We start from the raw sequence: 24,823 nt of genomic DNA on the forward strand, positions 1-24,823 counted from the left end.
ATGACTTCCTTGCTGTTTTAAAATGATGTCTGTAATTGAGTGCCATTTTTATAGACCGTTTTGTCATTGCATTTGACACTGGAGTTTATCTTCCTGAGTCTCACTGAATTTTAATTAGGTCTGAGAATATTATTAGCTGTGTTTAAATATAAAGTTGTGCCATACGTTCATTTCAGTGCTCTAAATGATTTTCATTGCGAGTTCACTTTGCAGTATCTAACTGTTGATTGTTTTTCCTCTTTAGGTAACAGTGCAGATTTAAGATTAGTGAAGACTTACATTGAGCTGGGGCTCCCTGGAGGGAGAATAGACTTCCTTATGTCCGAAAGAAATCAGGTATTTGCCAGCAACAAAAGAATTTTTATAAAGCACAAAGGCTGTACGCTTCCAGAGCTGCTTGTTTACCAGCACTGCTGTGTTACAGTTTTACCATATGCTCTATTGGATCCTCATAGAATCTGTGATTTGCTCTGTGGCTTACCTTAAAGCAGTTACAAAACTTAGTAAGGTATTGAAGGATATATCTAAGGAGTAGTATCTGTTGCTGCCATTTTCTTGAGTACCGATATCACAAACTGAAGCATAGGAAGTTCTGCATAAATGTGTGTGGGAACTTCTTCACAGTGCAGTGACGGAGCACTGACACAGGCTGCACAGAGAGGTGGTGGAGTCTCCTCTTCTAAGACTGCCTAGACACCTACCTGTGCAACCTGGGCTAGGGAGCTGCTTTGGCAGGGGGTTGGACTCAGTGATCTCTGGAGGTCCCTTCCAACCCCTACAGTTCTGTGATTCTGTGCTCATGTGTCAGTCTTTCATTCTGGGATTTAGAAATTCCACTGAGACCACTGATCCTATTAGCTGCTGATGGATTTTTCTCCTTAATGTTGGCTGATTCTTTTTTTCATGTTTTTACTTTGAGTTTCCACAGCAAACAGTTGAGATTCTTTCTGCTGTTCATATACACAAATAATTCAGTTGAAAACAGTGACATTTAAACCAACCCCCCTACATCGTGGTGGGTTTTTTTTGGAAAAGACAAAACCCAAAAGCTAGTCAGTTAGCATTCCTCATTTTTTTTGCTTCATGTAATCAAGTATTTTATAAACAGGTGGAATTTCTCCCCCCTCAGGAGGCAGGCGAAGACCTAGCTCATGCAGTATTTCTCAGGCACATGTGGAACAACTTCTGGACATTCATGTTACCTGTCTTGGCCCATTTTCTGACTTCCTGTCCTTTAAAATATGTTGGTCAGAACTTTATAGGGCATTGCATGGAGTTATGAAATGCTATATTGATGTTTTCTGTTCTTTCCTGACATATCTAACATAAATTATTATACAGAACACAGATACACAGCTTATTGCTTGCATGTATACTTAGAGGTGCTCTTCCCTATGTAACACTGTTCTGCATTTCTTGCCTTTTTATCACCCGGTCATGCAGTAATATCAGGTTCTTCTGAAGTTCTGGTCAGTTCTAGAATTGATTATCCTGGATGTTTGGTTTTGTCTACAAACTCTGACATCTCATTATTCTCTTTCTTCCCTTTCTCAGCCCATTTATCAGTATGTTGAATGCTACAGAGTGTAGCACAGATCCTTTGGCACTTTTATTGAGAAGCTGTAGGCACCCTCTGCCTACCTCTTTTTAAATTTCTTTCTGTTAGTCATTGTCTAGAATCAGCTAGGAATTGGGAATTAAAGGTTTTGTTGTTGTTCTGAATGGGCAATACTTACGTAGACTTTCTGCTGTAGATGTAATTGTCTCATATTTCTATTTCCTGAGCAGTGTGATTTAGTTTTGAAAGTCTGGTTTTCAGTTTTGCTGCAGATAAGACTATGTGCAGGGGAAGCCTTAGAAGTAAAGCTGACTGTGTCATGTTGATAAAATTTGTTTGGGTGTGTTAGAAGAAAGTAGCGTTGCAATGAAGTGTTTATCACTTTATTCCATGTTACAGGAGAAAAAAATTAAAAAAATGAGAATAGCAAGCTGTAGTGTTTGTATTCAAAGGTAACATGAATGCTGTTGTTTGTGTTGTGTTGATCGAAACTGCAGGATAAGAATTCTGGCTGCAGGCTGTATATTGCTGTACAAAACACAGTTGTTGTTTTCTCTTTCTTTTATTTTACAGAATGATACCTTTGCTGATTTTGATTCCATGACAGATCGCCTTTTAGATGAAATTATACAGTATATACAGATTTATAATCTAACCCTCTCGAAAATCAGGTAATGTCTGTTCTATACTATCTGTAGAAATAAACTGAAAAGTAGAATCCTGCGTTGTTCTGATCTGAGATGTTCAGAAGCAGGCCACAAGAGAGAAAGGAAAGAGAAATCCATGGCGGGGGAGGAACGAGAGGGCGATAAAAGCAAAGTAAGCAAGCTCACTTGGTGCTGGTGGTGGTTGTAGGGCAGAGTGGGTCATGCATCACATTTCAGGAGCTGCTGTCCTGTACTGCCTTGGAGATCCTGTGTGGTGGTGTTCTGTAGTAAAACGTAGTTTTTGAGAACATAGAAGGAAACCACAGGAGCACTGTGTCTAGACAGAGTTAGCTTTCTGGCTGAGTTTAGCCCCTTCACCAAGTATGTGTGGCAGATTGTTAGCTTGTCATTCCTTGTTATGGTTTTATGATTTTGGTACTGGTATTCCACATCATAACATCATGCAGTGCATTTGGAGTTAAGGAGTTAATATTCCAGCTCTGTGGACCATCGATAGTTCCAGGTATGCCTGTCTCAGAAGAGAAGAACTCCATTCCCCAGAGGACTTTGCGATGCTTTGCGTTCTTACGTGTTTACGCTCAGAGGGAAAGATAAAAACTGTCTGCAGTCACGGGACTCTCTCTTCCCTTCGGGACCGAGCTCGGCAGTGGGTGTTTGTTGCAGCCGTCCGCCTTCAGCGTTAGCGTAAGGCCTTCGGTTTATCGGACACTCTCTCTCTTGCTCATTTTATTTGATTCATTTGCCTCAATTCCAATTATATTATATTATATTGTGTTATTTTCCTTTCTGATATCTTATTTAGTAAATTAGCTTTCCTCCTCAGATCGTTGCCGCTGTTCTGTTCCTGGGCCCATCTCCCTTCTCCTTTTTCCCTTTTCCCCCTTCCCCTTCCCCGGGGTGTGGGCCCGTGGGTCCCCTGCCTCAATTGTCACGGTACCGGGTCAAACTGTCCCGCAAACCGCTGACAATTTTTGGCGCCCAACATGGGGCTCGACTAGCTGCCTTAGCCGGACAGAGACATACTTTTAGAGTGAATCTCTGTCTTTGTTAGGAAGCTTATCTGTACTGCAGGTCCTGTACGGCAAAACACGACCTTGAAGTCCAGGCGTACTGCCAGTTCTTCTGGGATATTTGTAAACTTTTCGGGTGCTGCCAGCTTGTTTGAGTAAAAGAAAAAAAAAATGTTTTTACTGTTTCTGTTAAAACTGCCCTTACAGGGATTGTATTTCATTGCTTTTTCCCTTTTAATGCTCAAAACGTACTGGAACTTGGTTAAGCTTGCCAGTCTGATCTATGGAGCCTGGTCCCTATATGAAAAACTAAAAGCAGTGATGGAGGTACCTACCAGATACCTGGGCACCCCGGCTAATGTAACAGACGATACCATGTTAACAAACCAAACAATATTTGAATGGGTGTCCAGGTTCTCCTCTCAGTTCCTTATGGATTTTCAAGATTACAGCTTAGGGACTATGTTATTGATTGGGATATCAGTCCTCCTGAATGTACTCTTTGTAATAGGATTTTACATCGTGTGGAGGAAGCTTTTCCCAGAAACAGAGAATGTTGAATGGCAGGGAAAGTGGAGAGTTTTAGGAAAGAAATTAGAAGCATGGGGTCCCCCGGTGCCATGGGATTTTACTCCTGAACACTTGCAGGATCCTGAGGAGCTAGGCCTGTATCTGAGTAATGGGTGTTGCGGCTCAGAAAGATCTGAGGTGGAACAGCTTATCTGGGGCTTGGCTTATGCTTACCGAGGCATATATACTGTTCTGGAGAGAGAGAGTGTCCAAACTGAGGCTCAGACCAAAAAGGAAGCACCGGTATCAAAGTCGGTTGCCCCGGTAGAAGGCCAGAAATGGAAACGTGTGTCCTCACGTCTAGAACGCAAAGAAGAGGTGGCGAAAGAAGAGGAAGATCCAGGCGAGGGGGGGTCCTCAACACCACCACCACCAAGAAAGGCAACAAAGAAAAGTGAGAGGCATGGACATAGTGATGATGAGGATGATGAGAGAGTCAAAGTTACCACGTTTCGTCGACCCATGAAAATGTCTGAGATCCAAGGCTCAAGAAAGGAGTTTATTCGACGTCCGGATGAGAGTATTGTCACTTGGTTGCTTCGGTGTTGGGACAACGGGGCCAACAGCGTGTCCCTCGACAGTAACGAAGCTCGCCAACTAGGAAACATTGCCCGTGACCCAGCTGTCGACAGAGGGATCAGCCGGTATATGGATGGAATCGCCAGCCTCTGGCAACGAATGTTAGTAGCTGTGAGGGAAAGATATCCCTACAAGAGTGACCTGGCACCTAAAGTGAAAAGATGGAAAACTATTGAGGAAGGCATCCAGTATTTGAGAGAAACAGCTGTGGCGGAAATGCTGTATGATCCCACGTTTGATCCTGAAGATCGGGACCATGATCCAGAGAAAGTAAGGAGTACACCCGAAATATGTCAGAAGCTTTCAAAAACAGCACCAGAAAGGTATGCCGGTACACTAGTGACAACGTTCAACAGATATGAGGACCAAGACAGAAAACCTCCAGTTTTTGAACTGATTCTTACACTTCAAAACTTTGAACAAAAATTTCCGCCATCACACGCTTCCATTTCAGCCATAACAAGGTTAGAAGTACAGATGGAAGACGTGTTAGAGAAAGTATCCCGACTGATTGATAGGGTTGAAAAGATTGCAGCTTTCAGAAGCAAACGCCGTCCTGCTCGAGCAAATGACAGCACTAACTTCATGTCACGCGCAGCTCTGTGGAGTTACTTACGTGAAAATGGAGAAGATATGAAGGAATGGCATCAAAAACCCACCCCTGCACTGCGAGCACGGGTGAGAGAATTACAACACAGACCAACGACCAGTGAAGTTGTTCCTGTCACTACAGGTAACCAATAGAGGGGCCCTGCCCTCAGCCAGAGGAGGGAGAGGGATAATAGAGTGTATTGGACTGTGTGGATTCGGTGGCCTGGCACATCAGAACCACAAAAATATGAGGCACTGGTGGATACTGGTGCACAGTGTACTCTAATGCCTTCGAGTTATAAAGGGACAGAACTGATCCATATCTCTGGAGTGACTGGGGGCTCTCAGGAATTGTCTGTGTTGGAGGCAGAAATAAGCCTCACTGGTAAAGACTGGCAGAAGCATCCTATAGTGACCGGACAGGGGGCTCCATGCATACTCGGTATAGACTATCTCAGAAGGGGGCACTTTAAGGATCCCAAGGGGTACCGATGGGCTTTTGGAATAGCTGCTGTGGACACAGACAACATTAAGCAGCTATCTGTTTTACCTGGCCTGTCAGAAGATCCATCTGTTGTGGGGTTGCTCCAAGTGGAGGAGCAACAGGTACCAATTGCTACAAAAACGGTGCACAGACGGCAGTACCGCACGAACAGGGATTCCTTGCTCCCCATTCATAACTTGATCCGTCAGCTAGAGAGACAGGGAGTGATCAGCAAAACTCACTCACCGTTTAACAGCCCCATATGGCCGGTGCGTAAAGCCAGTGGAGAATGGAGGCTGACGGTAGATTACCGTGGCCTGAATGAAGTCACACCCCCACTGAGTGCTGCTGTACCGGACATGTTACAACTCCAGTACGAACTGGAGTCAAAAGCAGCCAAGTGGTATGCCACCATTGACATTGCTAATGCCTTCTTTTCAATTCCTCTGGCCACAGAATGCAGGCCACAGTTTGCCTTCACCTGGAGGGGCGTTCAGTACACCTGGAACCGTTTGCCCCAGGGGTGGAAGCACAGCCCAACCATTTGTCATGGGTTGATCCAAACTGCATTGGAGCAGGGTGGTGCTCCTGAGCATCTGCAATACATTGATGACATTGTTGTATGGGGCAATACAGCAGAGGAAGTCTTTGAGAAAGGAGAGCAGATTATCCAAATTCTCCTACGAGCTGGCTTTGCTATCAAGCGAAGCAAAGTGAAAGGGCCTGCACAGGAAATTCAGTTCCTAGGTATAAAGTGGCAAGATGGACGTCGTCACATCCCAACAGATGTGATTGACAAAATTACTGCCATGTCTCCACCCACCAGTAAGACAGAAACCCAAGCTTTTCTGGGTGTAGTGGGCTTTTGGAGAATGCATGTTCCAAACTACAGTCTCATTGTGAGCCCTCTCTATCGGGTGACGCGGAAGAAGAATGATTTTGTGTGGGGCCCTGAGCAGCAGCAGGCTTTTGAGCAAATTAAGCAGGAGATAGCTCGTGCCGTGGCCCTGGGGCCAGTGCGGACGGGACAGGATGTAAAGAACATCCTCTACACTGCTGCTGGAAAGGAAGGTCCCACTTGGAGTTTGTGGCAAAGAGCTCCTGGAGAGACCCGAGGCCGACCCCTTGGATTCTGGAGTCGGGCGTACAGGGGGTCTGAGGAGCGCTACACTCCAACTGAGAAGGAGATCTTAGCCGCGTACGAGGGGGTTCGAGCTGCTTCCGAAGTAATCGGTACTGAAACGCAGCTCCTCCTGGCACCTCTATTGCCAGTGCTGAACTGGATGTTCAAAGGAACAGCTCCCTCTACCCATCATGCTACTGATGCCACTTGGAGTAAGTGGACTGCACTGATTACACAGCGAGCTCGGATGGGGAACCTCAACCGTCCAGGAATCCTGGAGGTGATCATGGACTGGCCTGAAGGTAAAACGTTTGGAACAATGCCAGCTGAGGAGGTGTCACGTGCTAAAGAAGCCCCACCATACAATGAACTACCAGACAATGAAAAGAGATACGCCCTGTTCACAGATGGATCGTGTCGCATTGTGGGTAAGCACCGCAGATGGAAATCTGCTGTGTGGAGCCCCACACGACGAGTTGCTGAGGCCACTGAAGGAAAAGGAGAATCAAGTCAATTTGCAGAGGTAAAGGCTGTCCAGCTGGCCTTAGATATTGCTGAACGAGAGAGGTGGCCAGTGCTTTATCTTTACACTGACTCATGGATGGTGGCAAATGCTTTATGGGGGTGGTTACAGCAGTGGGAACAAAATGGTTGGCAACGGAGAGGTAAACCTATTTGGGCTGCTGAACTGTGGAAAAACATTGCTGCCCGAATAAAGAATATGGTTGTAAAGGTGCGCCATGTAGATGCTCATGTTCCTAAGAGCCGGGCAACTGAAGAACAGCAAAATAACCATCAGGTAGATCGAGCTGCCAAAGTTAAGGTGGCTCAAGTAGACTTGGACTGGCAACACAAAAGTGAATTATTTCTAGCTCGGTGGGCCCATGAGACCTCGGGCCATCAAGGAAGAGATGCAACATATAAATGGGCTAGAGACCGAGGGGTGGACTTAACTATGGATGTTATTGCACAGGTTATCCATGACTGTGACACATGCGCCACAATTAAACAGGCCAAGAGGATGAAACCTCTTTGGGAAGAAGGGCGATGGCAAAAGTATAAATATGGGGAGGCGTGGCAGGTTGATTATATCACCTTACCACGATCTCGCAGTGGTAAGCGTTATGTGCTCACCATGGTAGAGGCAACTACTGGGTGGCTTGAAACATATGCAGTACCCCATGCTACCGCCCGGAACACCATCTTAGGGCTCGAGAAACAAGTCCTATGGCGACACGGCACTCCAGAGAGAATTGAGTCAGATAATGGAACTCATTTCAAAAATTCTCTTGTAAATACTTGGGCCAAAGATCATGGCATCGAGTGGATTTATCATATCCCCTATCATGCACCAGCTTCTGGTAAAATTGAAAGGTACAATGGGTTGTTAAAAACAATGTTGAAAGCAATGGGTGGTGGAACATTTAAGCACTGGGAGAAGAATTTGTCAGAAGCCACCTGGTTGGTCAACACCAGAGGATCCATCAATCGCGATGGTCCTGCCCAATCCAGCTCTCTACCTACTGTAGAAGGAGATAAGGTTCCTGTAGTACATGTGAAGAACATGTTGGGAAAAGCGGTTTGGGTTCTTCCAGCTTCTGGAGAGGGCAAACCTCTCCGTGGAACTGTTTTTGCTCAGGGACCTGGATCTACCTGGTGGGTGATGCAGAAGAATGGGGATGTTCAATGTGTACCACAAGGGAATTTGATGTGGGGAGAGCGCCCTCAGTAATTCTATTACTATGTATATATGTATATATGTATATATGTATGTTGTATGTGTTTGTATTTAATGCTTGTTAATCATTGTTTCTCTATGTATATATATATATTAAGCATGATGTAATGATATTGAATAAGGGGTGGAATGTTATGGTTTTATGATTTTGGTACTGGTATTCCACATCATAACATCATGCAGTGCATTTGGAGTTAAGGAGTTAATATTCCAGCTCTGTGGACCATCGATAGTTCCAGGTATGCCTGTCTCAGAAGAGAAGAACTCCATTCCCCAGAGGACTTTGCGATGCTTTGCGTTCTTACGTGTTTACGCTCAGAGGGAAAGATAAAAACTGTCTGCAGTCACGGGACTCTCTCTTCCCTTCGGGACCGAGCTCGGCAGTGGGTGTTTGTTGCAGCCGTCCGCCTTCAGCGTTAGCGTAAGGCCTTCGGTTTATCGGACACTCTCTCTCTTGCTCATTTTATTTGATTCATTTGCCTCAATTCCAATTATATTATATTATATTGTGTTATTTTCCTTTCTGATATCTTATTTAGTAAATTAGCTTTCCTCCTCAGATCGTTGCCGCTGTTCTGTTCCTGGGCCCATCTCCCTTCTCCTTTTTCCCTTTTCCCCCTTCCCCTTCCCCGGGGTGTGGGCCCGTGGGTCCCCTGCCTCAATTGTCACGGTACCGGGTCAAACTGTCCCGCAAACCGCTGACATTCCTGTAGTAAAGTTCAACCCAACCCGTGGTGTCCAAGGGCAGCCACATGAGGAAAACGTTTCACTGTTTTGATTTTTGTCCATTGTTCCATCTGCTCGGGAGCACATTGTGCATCTGAATGTAGAGTGCAGTGTATGCATTCCTCTGCCCTCCTTCCGTTCTTCTCAGGGAATGCCTGTTCCATTTGTATTCCCAACAGAGTGTGCTGTTGGCAGACTTCATCACTCACTCACGCGTTGCTGGAGTTAGCCTTTGGTGGATGAAAGGAGCAAGTTACAGTCTGACTTCACCCATTTGTTTGGACATTCTCTTCTAATGCATCCCTAGTGCTTTCTGATTCGCTGTTACTTATCCTCCAGGTTGCTGTGCAGCCATGTGTTTGGTCGGCCTTATCCAGCTGCAGAAAACATCTAACGTGTTTGACTGTAACATCACGCTTTAAGCAAACACTCATATTTTGAGAGTTGACATGGTTGATTTTGTGTAACGTGATGAACAAAACCCACAACATTGTGTGTGTGTGTGTGTTACACACAGTGCGCATGCACACCCTCATAAGTTCATAAGTTCATAAGTTCATAAGGTTGGAAAGGACCTATAAGATCATCTAGTCCAACCATCCTCCTATCACTATCTCTACCCAACTACTAAATTAAGTCCTTTAGCACCTCATCTAAATGCTTCTTGAACAGCGCTAGGGATGGTGCCTCAACCACCTCCCTAGGCAGGCCATTCCAGTGCCTGACCACTCTTTCAGAAAAGAAATGCTTCCTGAGGTCTAATCTAAATCTTCCCTGGCGCAACTTGTGGCCATTCCCTCTCGTCCTGTCAAGCTACAAGTACTGTAGCTACTGCTACCTCCCCTATCCTGTGGTCAAAAGGCTGTAATGGACAGACCCACCCAGGTGTCTTCCCATCATACATATCTGAGAACTGAAGTCTCTTTGGGTTTGTAATTATATTTTCTATTTTATTTATCACCTGTCACTTCAATGAAACAAGAAATTACGTGTTTTATTTTAGTTTTCTTCTGAAGATTTCCACTTATCTTTGGCTGTCACAAAGCAGAAGTCTCCATCTGTCAACTTGTGCTTTTCTTACAAGGGAGTTAGGCCTATCAGCAAATCCTGAAGCTGTTTCCTCATAGCTGAATGAGAGATCTTTCAGAAAGTTGTGCTTAAACGCACACTCTCGAAGGGATGATCCAGAATGCCCAGGAAAACACTCTTGAGAAAGCCTGTCTGAATAACCAACACCTTCCTACCTCGTTGTGGCTGTCCCACTGTAGAGGAAGCTGGCATTGTTGTGTCTGGTCACGCTCTCCTGAATGGTGCTAGGTCCCCTCCCAAAATCTCTCTGTGTGCTAAAGATGTCCTTGGTACAAGAGGTGCTGAGTTAAATTTGAAAGCAGTCTCCAGAGCTATAATGATTTCATAAGGCAGTAAGGACAGGGCAGCACCATGTCTCAGAAAAATCTACACAGTCCCTCTTCTACATTCAGAATCTTGTTAGGAGCAAACAGAAATACTCTTCATATGTGTAAAATGTTTTGCCTGACAAAACACTCCTCGTGATCATGTGTTAGGCTCTCCTTCCAGCACATCTGACTCCTAAGATTTACATCTTCCTTCATCATGCCTTGGCCTCGAGTCTGTCTGAGTTTATTTTCTCCTATATTTTGCCTGTATTTTTGCCCACGTGTTCTTGCTGTTCATTGTTTCCCAGTTACTTAGTTTTCCTGTAGCCCTTAAGACTGTTTTTATTTCCTGACTTATGCTTCTGCAGTGTGCATTATATGACTGCTGGGGACGTTGGGCATATATCTGTCTGCACTCCATCATGCCACATTTTATTCTGATGATGCACAGTTCTGCACAGAACAACTACATGTTATTGTTAGAAACTGCAGTGAAACTAAAGCAGCTTTAGGCTTGACTTGTTCCTCTACTGCTAGGCAATTGTTGTCACAGCTAAAATAAACTCAGATCAGCTCAGGACAAGCCAAGCCAAGAGAAATTATGAGATTCTTCACTGTCCAGTCAATGGAAAGCATCATGCCTTCAAGTAATAGCAGAATCATACTGCTAAAGCTAATACGTGTAACTACATGAGTATGCCATCCTGTATATGCATTAGTTATCTTGGAACAAAGAAAACCCACACAGACTGTGTGTATACTGTTTGGCATTTCAGAAAGTTCCTAAGCTTGAAATTGTTTCAGTATCTTTTTAATTATGTCTTTTGATGCCTTTTTTTTTTTCCTTTTGTAAGTTTTCATACTTAGACATGATCTTTCATTTGTTAACACAGAAGGAAGAGGTTTTACTGCGTGTAGTTCTCCAGTGCAATCTGCATTTGGAAACTTGGGCTATAAAGCAGATATGAATACTACAGTGTAATTATATTACTTTAGCAATACCTTGTCTACAAAAAGATAGTAATGTTGCCACCTGCTGTTCAGAAATGCATTGGTATTGCAGAGCATCCCACAGTTGCAGGTATTGGGAACAATAAGTAGGATTATATTATAATGATATATATCATCTTACACTTTCCAAAGCTTTTTCCCTTGCACTTGATTTGAAGAAAACCGTAAACTTTTGTCTATTACAAAATAATTGTAAAGACTTGTTGCGTGTTCACCTATAAATCTTGATTTCAGTACAGTATGGTACTGTAACTTATTTTGCTCAATCTTTACAAATTAAGAAGCTCCCAATCCTTGAGATGGGTTCACATAGCTAATTGTAGGCATGCTTTTATTCTGAGATGGGCCTTCCATGTTGCAAACGTTTTGATTCAGATATGCCCATATTCATGAGGACGATAGGATTGACTATGTACCACTTTTTTCTCCAGTTAGGAAATTGACCTTTCTTATGGTACAGTACAAGAGGTTCTCATCCCTTTATGCCACTTAGTGAATAGTGGCTGAACTGTCTGTGCTGTCAAGAGAACAGATGTGCTGAGGTTCAGATCTTCTGTAGATGTGCCTTACAAGAGCTGTAAGAGATGCAGATCATCTACAAGATGAACTTACTCAATTTCTGCAGGCACTTTTTGTTCCTAAGAAGATATATGTGGTTGTGGTTTTCTTCCATGGGTGTCATGATGTACACTGAGTTGTTTCAAATGTTACGATTCGAGGGAATCAGTAACTCAGTATTTTCCTTTCCAAACACACCCCAGTGTGACTTTATTGTGCTTTTAATGTGACTTTGCAGTGACACAGAGGATACTCATCTTTTATTTCCATGTCTCTTAGGCAGCAACAGCAAGCTGTGGCAAAGAGTTGCTGATGTTGCAGCAGTTTTGACAATCTAGTCATGAAAATGGCCAGAAAGAATGTGCATATACTGTTAGACTGTATTTTAGTAAGGAACAAACAGCCCATTCTGTCACAGAAATGTGCAGTCTGTCAGAGTATAGCAGTGGCCCTGTAGAGCTGTAGTAGCACTGTAGAGCTTAATGTTTGCATTTTTCGCTTAGCTTTAAATTGGGATTGTCATAGTTATAATTCTTGGTCAGAAAAAAGAGGATAGTCGAGTAACTGTTAGCAATATACTTTATGCATATTGGTAACTTCTGCCATTTTGAATGTGCTGATAAAAGGAACATTGGAACCAGGAACATGAGAAAGGTGGTAGTATGAGCATGATAATGGAGTGGCCTAGCCATGACAGTTCTACCATAGGTCTCCCAGATGCTGTGAGATGCTTGCCTGTTTTCTCCAAGTCCAGAGATTAATTTTATGAGACAGAAAAACAATTTTTTTCCATTTAATTTTGTCAATCTCATCTAAACCATAACCTTGGTGCCTGAGATAGTGTGATCCTTATCTCTGCAGGGATCTGCAATCGTAACTACGTAATAACTAGAGTTGCTTTATTTTGTAGCCTCCTTGCTAAAGAAATGCTTTGTACAGATTTAGAGGTATGACAGAAGCAGCTTAAATCAAGTAATAATTATTCTTGGAGCTGCATCAATTTAGAGAGTCCCATCAGACTCTGGTGGGGTAGCTTGGGGGACACAGGAAAGCTGTGCTTCTATTATTGCCTAAAATAAAGGCTTGTAATGTTCTCATTATTTTTTCTTCCTGTACTCCTTCAGCATTTTATGACAGCAGTTCTATTTTTTTTCTATGTAAAAGAAAAAAGAGAAAAAAGATTGCCATAAAATTCTGGATTTATTTTTCAACAGCTTTATTGGCCATTCACTGGGTAATCTAATAATTCGCTCAGTGCTCACAAGACCTCGATTTAAATATTACCTCAACAAACTTCATACGTTCTTGTCACTGTCTGGACCACATCTGGGTACTCTCTACAACAGCAGTGCTCTTGTTAACACAGGTAAGATACTGTTATTGATAGTAAAAGTTCAGGGGAAGCTTTGTCTTCAAATGCATTTAGAGTTTACAAACTGTAAGTGTGACACAGGGTTATAAAAGTAAGGTATCAATAGGAGGATGTGCCTAAGATGGTTGGCACGAGCTTTCCAATATATTTAGACTAAGTGTAGCTCCAGCAGATCTCTAGCAGAAACTGATTGCAAAGAAAATCTTTTAGGTGACATACAATTTTTAAATGAATTAAGGATGAAAACTTGTTTCTGAGTTTACCACTTGCCTTGAGGGGCACAAAACCAAGTAACAACCGAGTGTTTTCACCAGATATCTACTCATTAAACTGTTAAGAGTACACTCTGAATGATGATTTTTGTTTTATTCCTTGCCAGCTCATGTATTGTTTTATTGTTTCGCACAAGAATTAAGAAAAAGAACTTTCTGCTCACATATGTTGGGCTTAAAAAATGCTCACAGGAATTGTTGGCCAATGGGAGTTAATGTTGGAGACTGTCAAAGCATTTCCCTTTAGGATTTTGGACCATACCAAGATAATAACAAGTAACGGGACTGTAATCTAAAGTGCTCTATCATATCTGTATAGCACCAGCCTTCAGGAAATCGCTCTTTTAATAACTATTTTCCTGAGGGTTGAATCAGCACGTAACAGCCAGGCCGCCAGTGGGCTGTGTTTGCTGTCTAATAAAGAGGGTACAGAACAAAATGTGATGTTACTGTTTTGCCCCAGAAATTTCTGCTTTCTTTTGTGTATCTCCTAATTGTTTTGTGTTGTTTCACTTACTTTATAAAATTACCTTCTGAATGCTGAGAATGCTTACTGATTAGTGCTACATATTTCAACATCAAAATGTTCTGTTCTGTAAATTGTTAAAACAGAGTTTGAATATCACACTGATAAATTGACACTTTCAATAAGCATACTTATTTTTGTAAGAGGGTGTGTACATTAGTAGAAATAATGGTCTTCATGCTTTCTTATACATGTAGATAGGAAAGAAAATGAGGAAAACTTGAAATGTCATTGGAAGTGACAGTACTGACATGAAAAATAAAATAGCATCTGAAGGGCTAAATATATATAGATGCTACGTATTTCATGTATGTCTAATTACTTTTCATATTATTTTGGACTATTCATGTTGTGCCTTACAATATAGGACTGTGGTTTATGCAGAAATGGAAGAAGTCTGGGTCTCTGTTGCAGCTGACGTGTCGAGACCACTCAGATCCACGACAAACATTCTTATACAAGCTGAGTAAAAAAGCAGGTAAGCTTTGTTCATATTTGTTATATTTTAAAGACCATTATGCATATATGTGTATAGGAAACCTAGAAAATATCTTTCCAACAAGCTCCTTTTTTCTGTTTTGAGTTATATTGGTTTTAGTTCCATATTTTTCAAGTAAGTAAACATTAAATGGTCATTTTTTCTTAAGAGATGTACCATTACGTTGAGAACTTAGGAGCCTGAGATCTAAGTGCAGCCACTATGCTGTGTATGTCAACTTCCTCTTCAGTTACCAAAGCTAGCTATTGCAGTGTGATGAGTCAAGTACAGCCATGCTTATTTAAGATTACCTGTTTATGTAACTCTTTGCTTATCTATTCTGTAAATACAACATTGTGCTTTAAAGTTTCTGCTAACTGATCTTTTATTTCCTCACTGAGGTGGACAGAGAAAATACAACTTTATTTTGATAAAGGAAGGAGAAGTTTTCTTAGCATAATAACTAACCTCCACCCCAAAATTAGATTATTCATAATATATCATTAATATAATTTCTCCAATTTGCATATTCTTATGTCAGATGTTGGCTGAGAGTCAGTTTTGGCTGTGAATAATGCCCCAGTTTGGGGTTAGTTTCCATTGAGCATTGTAAGGTTTACTGAGGTATTTTACCATTTGAGAGGTATTTTAACACGTGTGTCAGCCAAACAGTTGTGGAGCCCAAGATGCTCATGTTTTGTGGAAAATCTGGGCGTATTTCTCTGTCAGAAGGTTTGGAGGTTGTGACAGCTGAAATCTGGCTGAGCTTTGGGTGGGAAAAGCTGAAAGAAAAGCTTCCGTGATGTTTGAATCCAAAACTTGTATGACAAGAAACAGAAAAGAGTGAGAATAAAATAATAAATATACTATGAATAATTTCCTGCCGTCTGTATCATGCAGCTCTTCCTTTGTACAGCATCAGTCGGTCTGACAATATTTGCTAAAAGAAAAGTCACACAGGACTTATTGTCCTAAAGTTCTTTGGGTTTTCTACCTCAATTTTCCTTCAATGTAAAAATTATCTGGTAGGATTTTTTGAAAGCAAACAGGTTTTCCTACCAGTTGCAGTTGTTACAGAGCCTGCTATTTGTGTCTCGTAATCCATTCTTTTTATAGCAGTGAACGCTAATTATCCTATAATTAATGAAGTGAAATTGGATACATGGTTGATACTCCAGCAGGTGCTTATTATCACTAGTTGTGGTCTGATTTTTTTTGTTATAAAAACAGCTGATGCACACTTGTTTGTTATTTGCCAGAAAACTTGGAGTGCATTGGTTAAAATGATATCTGTGTCATGCTATGCCTACTAAATATCAGGATATGCTGGAACAGCAATTCATCTGAGTGACAGAACTTCGTGTTGCGAAAGTGTTGTTGTCATTATTTATTGTTAGGACCTTTAAAGTAAAAAGAAACCTATCCATCTAAACCGAGTTTCCTTGTTAGAAAAAAAAGAACAACCTTAAAATGTTAACTTGTTAACAAGCCTACTTCTACTTTGTCTTCAAGAATTCTGAAGACTTGTGCAATGGGTTTACACATCTAATACAAACTGGAATGTGCAATAGATATTCCTTCTGAACATGACCGTTCAAATTTGATTAAGTTAAAGCTGTTTTGTCTCTTACAGTTCTTGTTAATTGCTGATAATCTGACCTTATCTGCTCCTAAAAAAACAAGAAGTTATAGGACAATCCTAAATAAAGAGAGCTTGAGTTTATGCTAGCTCCTGAATAGAGAGTTGCCTTAAGCACTGGTCACTTCATGTTGGAGGACAATATCTACCAGCTTCAAGCAGAGGAAAATTTAGTTTCCGGATGTTACTTCTTCATAATGATATTTTTTTAGAGTCATATTCTTTGACAGCAGTCTCCTTCAAGTTCATCTGTCATGTCTTCAGCAGCCACAGTCTGTTTGCTAGTTCTTGGGCTCTTGCAAATGATTGTTAATTTCATACTCGGACAAGAAATGACAGCAGGTTGCCAGCTTTGATGACACGCAAGCTGTTCGACACAGAAACAATTGCAGCAGCACAGATGAAAAACCACATGAAACGTCTGTTCCCTGTAAACAGAATTTCATGTTGTGGAAGTGATTATTCAACCAAAAAATAGAACTGAATTATTTGTAATGAACTCGATAAGATTTTTAGACACACAAAGAAAATAAAGATGTGCTCGTCTACTTTCTAATTGCATGGCTTTTAGACATTAGTACGTTGGTGGAAATGAATGCCTCTCACAGCTGAACAGTTGATGTTTGTAAAAGTTATACAACTGAAGTGATGCAGACCTGTCCTCCAAAGTGTAACAGGCACTTCGTATCAGTGTGGCTTGAAACCTGTGCATTAATGAACTGCTCAGTATAGCACCGTGCTGTGATTCAGTGAGAAGTTTAGGAAGTTATACAGCCTCTAATTTTTGCTTCCAGTTAATCTATGGATTATGCTCGACTGTTTCCTACAAGTGATAACTTCATCTTCAGTTCTACTTTCTAATACCAAATGGTAAAATATTCTAGCTTAGGAAATTCCAGATGTTTGTTGCCATCTCACCAGAATAATAATTAGAAGGGTTTGGTTTGGTTTGGTTGGTTGCTTTCCTAAAAAAACCCAAAAAACAAAAAAACAACACAGAAGATCAGAGAAGGATGTGTATTGGTCTCAGTATTCAAATACATAATTGTTTCCAGTTGGAGCACGTTGTCATTTTGGTGTGAGGAAGTGGAAAGGCAGCAGTAGCTCCAGTAAAAGAGAGGATCCTTTCAGGTGTAATGTGAGCACCATCCCACGCACTTCTTGAGCTTTGTTAGTTGGAAAAGATGCTCACATTTGCACTTTGTTTTGGCTGAGAAACTCATTTGGAAGCAAATCTTTTCATCATCCCTGTTTACTTCTGAACACAATGAGTGAGCTTCAGCAGTCAATGCATATTTCATCCACGGGATCAGACAGAGCTGGTCCAAAGTAAACTGTCCTGGAAATGTGTGTGATGATGGATGAGAGATTCCTAATACTGACAGGATATTTCTGCCATTCTGTTCCTTTTATGCCACAGGATTCAGAAATGTGAATTGCAAAGCTGTGGTCTCTTCCAGGTTACTTTTGTAGGATGTCAGCTTACTCGGTGCTCTTTGGCTTGGTGGAAGGAAAAAGCATTTCAGCTCTCTTGACTTGAGGGAGGAGCACCTGTTTATAATGACTAGAATAGCAATAGCATGCCAGGTGGTAGCGTGGCATGGTGAGTAACTTAATCACTTGTGCTAAGAGGAAGGACTTCCTCGCGCTCAGCGTCACTCCCTCAGTGATGATGGAAGAATCTGGAAGGTTCTGAAGGTGAAAACTGTAGGCAAGGTCTATAATGTTAAACGTTCACAGCGGACTTCTAGCTGTCACGCACCTGAATTGATTCTTCTCACTGACAAATGGTTTGAGTTACCTCACACTGTAGAAATGCAAGGGATTGCCAAGCGCTGAATGTTTATGTACACCGCTTTGGCTCTGTCTTGGAATGCTCATCTGTGGTCATGTGGTGTCACATGAACGGTGTCAGAATAAACAGCTTTAAAGCATGAGACACGGGCATTTTCTGCAAAATAAGCACAGAGACATCCAAAGAAAAAGCACCCAAGAATAGTTAAAACAATAAGAGAGAAGTGTGTATAAAGTACCCCACTTTTGGTTGTTCCTAATGAAGAATTCCCTCAAACACTTACTTATAATGAAAGATTCCTGTTGGACTCGATGATCTCCTGAGATCCCTTTGAGCCTCTGCAATTCAGTGATTTCTTCATACCTCTTACAGAAATTCTAGTGGACATTCCTCTAGGGAAAGCTAATATAAAAATATTTCATAAACGTAGTTGTAGATTTACAAAGAATTTTCAAAACTTTTACAGATCAGTCTGCATAGATTTCCTATCTTTGATTTATTCCAAATGCATCATTTTCATCTTGGTACAAAGTTTTGGAACTGGCAGCTGAATGTCTGTGTAAGATTTGTTGCAGTCATTTTTAATCAGATGTCAAATACAAGATTCCAGTGATTTAGCCTGTCTGCTGAGACAGCATTGTTTTCCAGTGGGCACAGACCAAAAAATGAAACCAAATAAACGCACAAACAAACAAAATTGACAACACAGAATTCCTATTTGAAGAGGGTAGGAATGAGGATTTAGTTTCGACTCATTTTTTATGTTTTTGTGGATAAATACAATTTTTACTTATCAATTTTCTTCGAAATCTGGGAATGTCCATCACTTTCTCATACTGAAGTTGTTCGGTGTTGCTTTCTTTTTAGTTGACTTGGTTTGGAAATGTAGCCTTCATCATACAGCATCTATAAAACACAAAGAAGCTGAGCTTTTAAAGCATACTGGTTTTAGTTAAGACCACATTTGAGTCTCACCTGTATCAAAATACATACAGAGGAGAGGCCAGTAGCTAACAGTCATCCTCTAGCTCTACTGTAATTAATTTCTTCTGCAATTTTGTGCAAGATCTTATGAAAAAAATGGTGCCAAACCTCAGCTGCAAAAATATTTCATCATTCTTTGTTAATTGTCAGGTGATTGTTATTTCCTTTTTTTTCTTTCCTTGTAGGTCTTCATTACTTCAAAAACATCGTATTAGTTGGATCTCTGCAGGATCGTTACGTTCCTTATCACTCTGCTCGCATTGAGATGTGTAAAACAGCTTTAAAGGATAAACAATCAGGTAATAAATGTAAAATAAACAGATCAGTCACTTGAAAGCTTATTGGTCTCGGATTCATCCCAAATAATTTTGGGTGCTTAGCAGACCCCTCAGCTGTGTCCTTAGACACCTGGGGTTACTCTGTAGTAACGGAGGGGGAAAATGGAAGAGCTGAATTGCTTTCTGACTCTGTGCTGTTCTATTACATGCAGCAGATGAGACTGAGACTCAATTTGCAGCGTGTAGACTTGGCTGCAAGTTAGGTGGGATGAACCAAATGTGTCACTCTGTGAACAGGGAGGGCAAATGGCTTTGAAGTTTTTGAGGATGCCAAGCTGTAGCTTCAAGCACACGGCTTTGCCTAGCCGAGGCTTAGTGCTTGAAGTGAATGAAAAGGCTCCTTTCCATTTGGAGTGGTGATTCATTGTTGGGACGTCCTAGCACAGTCAGATTCCAGCATTATATGTTAACAAATAAATATCAATCCCACAGACGGTATAATAAGTTAATACTGGTAAGCACTTTTTCACTGTAATCATCTAATGAGTAAATACATCATGTGTAAAGTTATTTTTTCCATGGTATGTGAGGACATTAAACTTGCTGTATTCAGCCGTAATGCAAACATTCAGCGCTTCTGTTGTGGAAGGCATTCATCTTCAGTTCAGGGTCTGGGAGCTGTGTGCCCAGTGACTCACACCGAGCTTTTGTTTCCCCTGCAGGACCAATTTACGCTGAAATGATCCAGAACCTGCTCCTGCCAGTTCTTCAGAACAAGGAATGTAACTTGGTTCGTTACAATGTGATCAATGCGCTGCCCAACACAGCAGACTCTCTCATAGGGAGGGCTGCACACATCGCTGTTCTCGATTCAGAAATATTTTTGGAAAAATTCTTTCTCGTTGCTGCCCTGAAGTACTTCCAGTAGAGAAGAGCATAAGAGACTTGGTTATTACCTCATTAACAGATGAACCGAATAATGTGTGATATTAAAGTATAGCTGCAGCTGTATTTTAAGAGATATTTATACTTTTTATATGGAAGATAATTTATATCATCCACACTTAGGGCTTTTTAACATCAACTTTACTTTCTAGGTAACGTGGCTGTGCAATATTTTTTTATTTTGTTCTTTTTACTTTTCTATTACTTTTTCTTAATTTGGGGTACCTAATTATTTGAAGATGAGAGCACAGTGTGTACGCTTTGGTTCCTTATTGGCTCTGAAGTCGATGTAACTTGGCTACGTTTTACAAGAGGCTTTAGATTCCAGAAGTAATTGGATTGAAACATTCTGATAAGATATTACACGTGCAGTTGTTGTATTTTAGCACTGTGGGAAGTTTAACTGGAAATAAAAGAGCTGCTAAAATACGGGATATTTGGAAACAGCTGTATGTGTGAGTGGCACAGTGCCCATGGCCCAGCTGTCTGTTCAGACGTCGCGGCGTCGCAGCAGCTTTCTACAAAGTCATTGTCACATCAGTGAATACGTTACCCCGTGGGCATCAATTTCCTGCTGATCTCAGCAACGCGTTAGTTTACATGTTCAATTTTATTACTGGAACTTTAGTTTTCGGAAGCAAATGGCAACTAGGGATTTCTGAATGTTTGATAGTAGCTGCCTTCAAATAATTGGGGTTTTGCAAACTGCATTAAAATTGCTCCTTACTCTGTCGGTTCCTCAGATGAACGCGGACTGTTTTACATGGACTTCCCTGTGCATACGTGAAAGAAGTAAATGTCAATAATTTCTGCAATACTTTTATGAATTTATTCAATTTTTAAATATTGTTCAAATGTTTTATTGACTACGAAGTATTGTAAATAGAAATGGATACATCTTCAAATGGGACAATGTTGTAAACCTTACCTGCTGGGTGATGCAGATAAAACGTTTTTGATATCCAGGAACATCAAAGGCCTATTGACTTTCTACTGGTGCTGAACAGCATTAAGTTTGGTTCCTCCTTCCTTCCGTTTCCTGTTTCAGACAGGAGTTCCCTGGAGGTGGGCAGGGTTACATGTGCGTTCGCTGACTGTAATGAACGTTCCTTGAAAAGCATCCATTTGTTGTATAATGCATGTTTATTTTTAGCATTGTGTTACTGCATCTGGTGTTAATAAAATGAACAAATGACTCTAATGGAGGCAATTAAAGGAACTGAAATCTTCTGCTAATTACCAAAATCCCGGGGAGGCATTTTTTGTATATAATTAATAATTTTGTATTTTCTGAAATGAATGTAGCAATAATAGTTTGTAATGAAGTAATTTTACATTATATATGGTTTGTTACTGCAGTCTTTATAATAACACCCTTTCTCCTCTGCAGCTTACACAGTTCAGTGAGCACCCACAGTTTGGTGATGTGTGCACTGCAGAGTGCTTTCGTACGGAGCTTATTACAGAAGGATATCTTACGTACATTCCCATTCCAACAATGACTCTTTTTACTAATATATTTTTATATATTGTGGTGGTGCTGCTGCGCTGTAAATATTTAAATTATATTCTGATATCTCGACTGTCTGTGTTTAACAGTGTTACAGTAGCTGATGAGTAGGTCAGTTGTTAATATCAGTTTAGAGAGATGAGTTGAGAGTACTAGAGAGTATGTTGAGTATTCACGCTTCTCTGTCAGTGTTGAAAAGTGTTTGTCTTGCTGTGCCTTTCTGGAGCTGAGAACGTGTACATCATGCCTTTGTGATTAGCAACGTAGAATTACACTGCACTGTAGGCACCTGCTGAAATACTTGAGCCCATCCACTTAAGCAGACTTGAATCTGGTATAACGCACGGCATAGGGAATGATCTGTTGTTTGCTCATATCCCTCAGTGCAGTCCATCCATGGTCGGGTGGCCCTTTCAGTGCTGTAGGTTTGGTGTGGGCTGTTGGACACCTCGAAGCCCCAAAGGGGGGTTCCCTTTTGGTAAAAAAAAAAAACCAAAAAAACAAAAAAAAACCAACCAACTTTTGGAAATGACCAGGCCTTGCAGCGTTACATTCTGTCTTGTCTGAAGTGACCTGCTGCATAGTGTGTGTTGGCTCTAGGTCTTCTATCCCCTGCTTTTCAGAACAGCAAAATAAAAAATTGTACAGATCTTTGGACTCCTTGCAGGGCAAGCTGGAGGGTAAAAGAGATGTGATGGGCAAGCACAAGAAGGAAAACACCTGTGTGGATGAGCAAGGAGCTCATGCATAAACTCAAAGGGAAGAGAAAGGTCCGTGAAGTGTGGAAAAAGGGTCTGACCACTTGGGAAGAATATATAGGAATGTAGTCATGGCCTGCAGGGATGCAACGAGAAAGCATAAAGCCAACCTGGAATTGGATCTGGCAAAGGAGATAAAGGATAATAAGAAAAGCTTTTTTAAGTATGTCAACAGTAAAGGAAAGACTAGGGAAAATGTGGGTCCCCTACTAAATGAGACAGGTGTTCTGGTAATGGTGGATGCAGAGAAGGTGGAGATACTGAACACCTTCTTTGCTTCTGTCTTCAGTGTGGGAACTCCCCCTCGGGACTCCTGGACTGTGGGGATGAGTGAGAGGGTCTGGGGAACAGAAGGGCTCCCCTTTGGTGAGGCAGGAGATGGTCCGAGAGTGTCTATGCAACATCAACATACATAAATCCATGGGCGCCAATGGGATGCATCCATGTCTGCTGAAGGAATTGGCAGAGGTGACTGCTGAACTGCTCTCTGTCATCTCTGAGAAGTCATGGAGAATGGGAGAGGTGCCTGAAGACTGGAGGATAACCAATGTTACTCTGGCCTTCAGAAAGGGCAAGAAGGAGGACCTGTGTAACTGCAGGCCAGTCAGCCTCACCTCTGTCCCTGGAAAGGTGATGGAACAGTTTGTTCTGGATGCCATTTCCAGGCACTTGGAAGAGAAGAGAGTTATCAGGAGGAGTCAGCATGGGGTCACCAGGGGGAGGTCGTGTTCAACCAACCTGGTGGCATTCTACAATGTCATTACTGGCTGGGTGGATGGAGGGAGAGCAGTGGATGTAGTCTACCTTGATTTCAGCAAGGCATTTGACACTGTCTCCCAGAACATCCTTATAACAAAGCTGAAGAAGTGTGGAATAGATGAGTGGACGGTGAGGTGGGTTGAGAACTGGCTGACTGGCAGAGCTCAGGGGGTTGACTGATGGCACAGAATCCAGTTGGAGACTTCTGCTTAGCAGTGTTCTTAGCAGGGATCGTTGCCGGGTCCAGTCCCATTTATCATTGTCATCAATAACTTTGATGAGGGGATAGAGTCCACTCTCGAAAAGTTTGCTGATGATACAAAGCTGGGAGGAATGGCTGACATGCCAGAAGGCTGTGCTGCCATTCAGCGAGACCTGGACAGGCTGGAGAGTTGGGCAGAGAAGAACCAGATGAAGTTTAACAAGAGCAAGTGTAGAGTCTTGCACCCAGGGAGGAATAACCGCATGCACTGGTACAGGTCGGGGGGGGACCTGCTGGAGAGGAGCTCTGAGGAGAGGGACCTGGCTGTCCTGGTGGATGACAGGTTGGCCGTGAGGCAGCAGTGTGCCCTGGTGGCCAAGAAGGCCAATGGCATTCTGGGGTGCATTAAAAAGAGCGTGGCCAGCAGGTCGAGGGAGATGATCCTCTCCCTCTACTCTGTCCTGGTGAGGCCTCACCTGGAATACTGTGTGCAGTTCTGGGCTCCCCAGTACAAAAAGGACAGGGACCACCTGGAAAGAGTCCAGTGGAGGGCTACAAAGATGATAAAGGGCATGGAACACCTCCCTTATGAGGAAAGGCTGAGAGACCTGGGTCTGTTCAGCACTGAAAAAAAGAAGACTCAGAAGGGATCTGATCCACGTCTATAAATATCTAAGGAGCAGGAGGCAAAGGGACAAGGCTGAACTCTGCAGTGTGTGGTGATAGGATGAAGGAAATGGCCACAAACTGATGTATAGGAAGTTCTGTATGAGAACTTCTTCCCAGTGCAGTGACGGAGCAGTGGCACAGCTGCACAGAGAGGTGGTGGAGTCTCCTTCTCTGGAGACGTTCCAGACCCGCCTGGACGCCTACCTGTGCAACCTGGGCTAGGGAGCTGCTCTGGCAGGGGGTTGGACTCCATGATCTCTGGAGGTCCCTTCCAACCCCTGCAATTATTCTGTGATTGATTTGTTTCACAGTGGCATGTTCCTGTGGCATGTGCTTACAGGTGTTCTTATGTATGTAAGCCTCTTCAACCACAAGGTGTAGAAATACATAATTCAGGAGTAAAAAGCGGAGTTTGCATTTTTACAGGAATATGCTAGAAATTAAAAGGGAAAAAATGCTCCAAGACCTCCTTATTTTGAGGTAAAAGAATAATACCTAGTTATTCTAACATAGTTGATGGTCACTGTTTAGATGAGTGCATAAATTGCCCTTTAGGACTGTAGCCGCCCTCCCTCCCGCCGAGCAGCCGTGCGCCCGTGGCCGTTGCGCACGCGCGAGGCGCA

The 24,823-nt window shown here is 42.1% G+C and overlaps 1 protein-coding gene across 2 annotated transcripts in view; it reads left to right on the forward strand.

Annotated features, from left to right (window-relative positions):
* FAM135A (family with sequence similarity 135 member A) overlaps positions 1–20,595 on the forward strand; it is an 83,299-nt gene extending 62,704 nt beyond the window's left edge. For both annotated transcript variants that reach the window (XM_065730888.1, XM_065730889.1), the window contains exons 17-22: positions 245–336; positions 2,132–2,229; positions 13,228–13,379; positions 14,551–14,661; positions 19,265–19,378; positions 20,080–20,595. In XM_065730888.1, coding sequence (XP_065586960.1) covers positions 245–336; positions 2,132–2,229; positions 13,228–13,379; positions 14,551–14,661; positions 19,265–19,378; positions 20,080–20,285 — 773 coding nt within the window. In that variant the 3' untranslated portion in view covers positions 20,286–20,595. The remainder of the gene's footprint in view (positions 1–244; positions 337–2,131; positions 2,230–13,227; positions 13,380–14,550; positions 14,662–19,264; positions 19,379–20,079) is intronic.
* The last annotated feature ends 4,228 nt before the right edge of the window (positions 20,596–24,823 follow it).

The sequence above is a fragment of the Cyrtonyx montezumae genome, unplaced genomic scaffold (genome assembly GCF_038088225.1).
Source record: "Cyrtonyx montezumae isolate F1298 unplaced genomic scaffold, pur_monq_1.0 scaffold_13, whole genome shotgun sequence".
Lineage (NCBI taxonomy): Eukaryota > Metazoa > Chordata > Aves > Galliformes > Odontophoridae > Cyrtonyx > Cyrtonyx montezumae.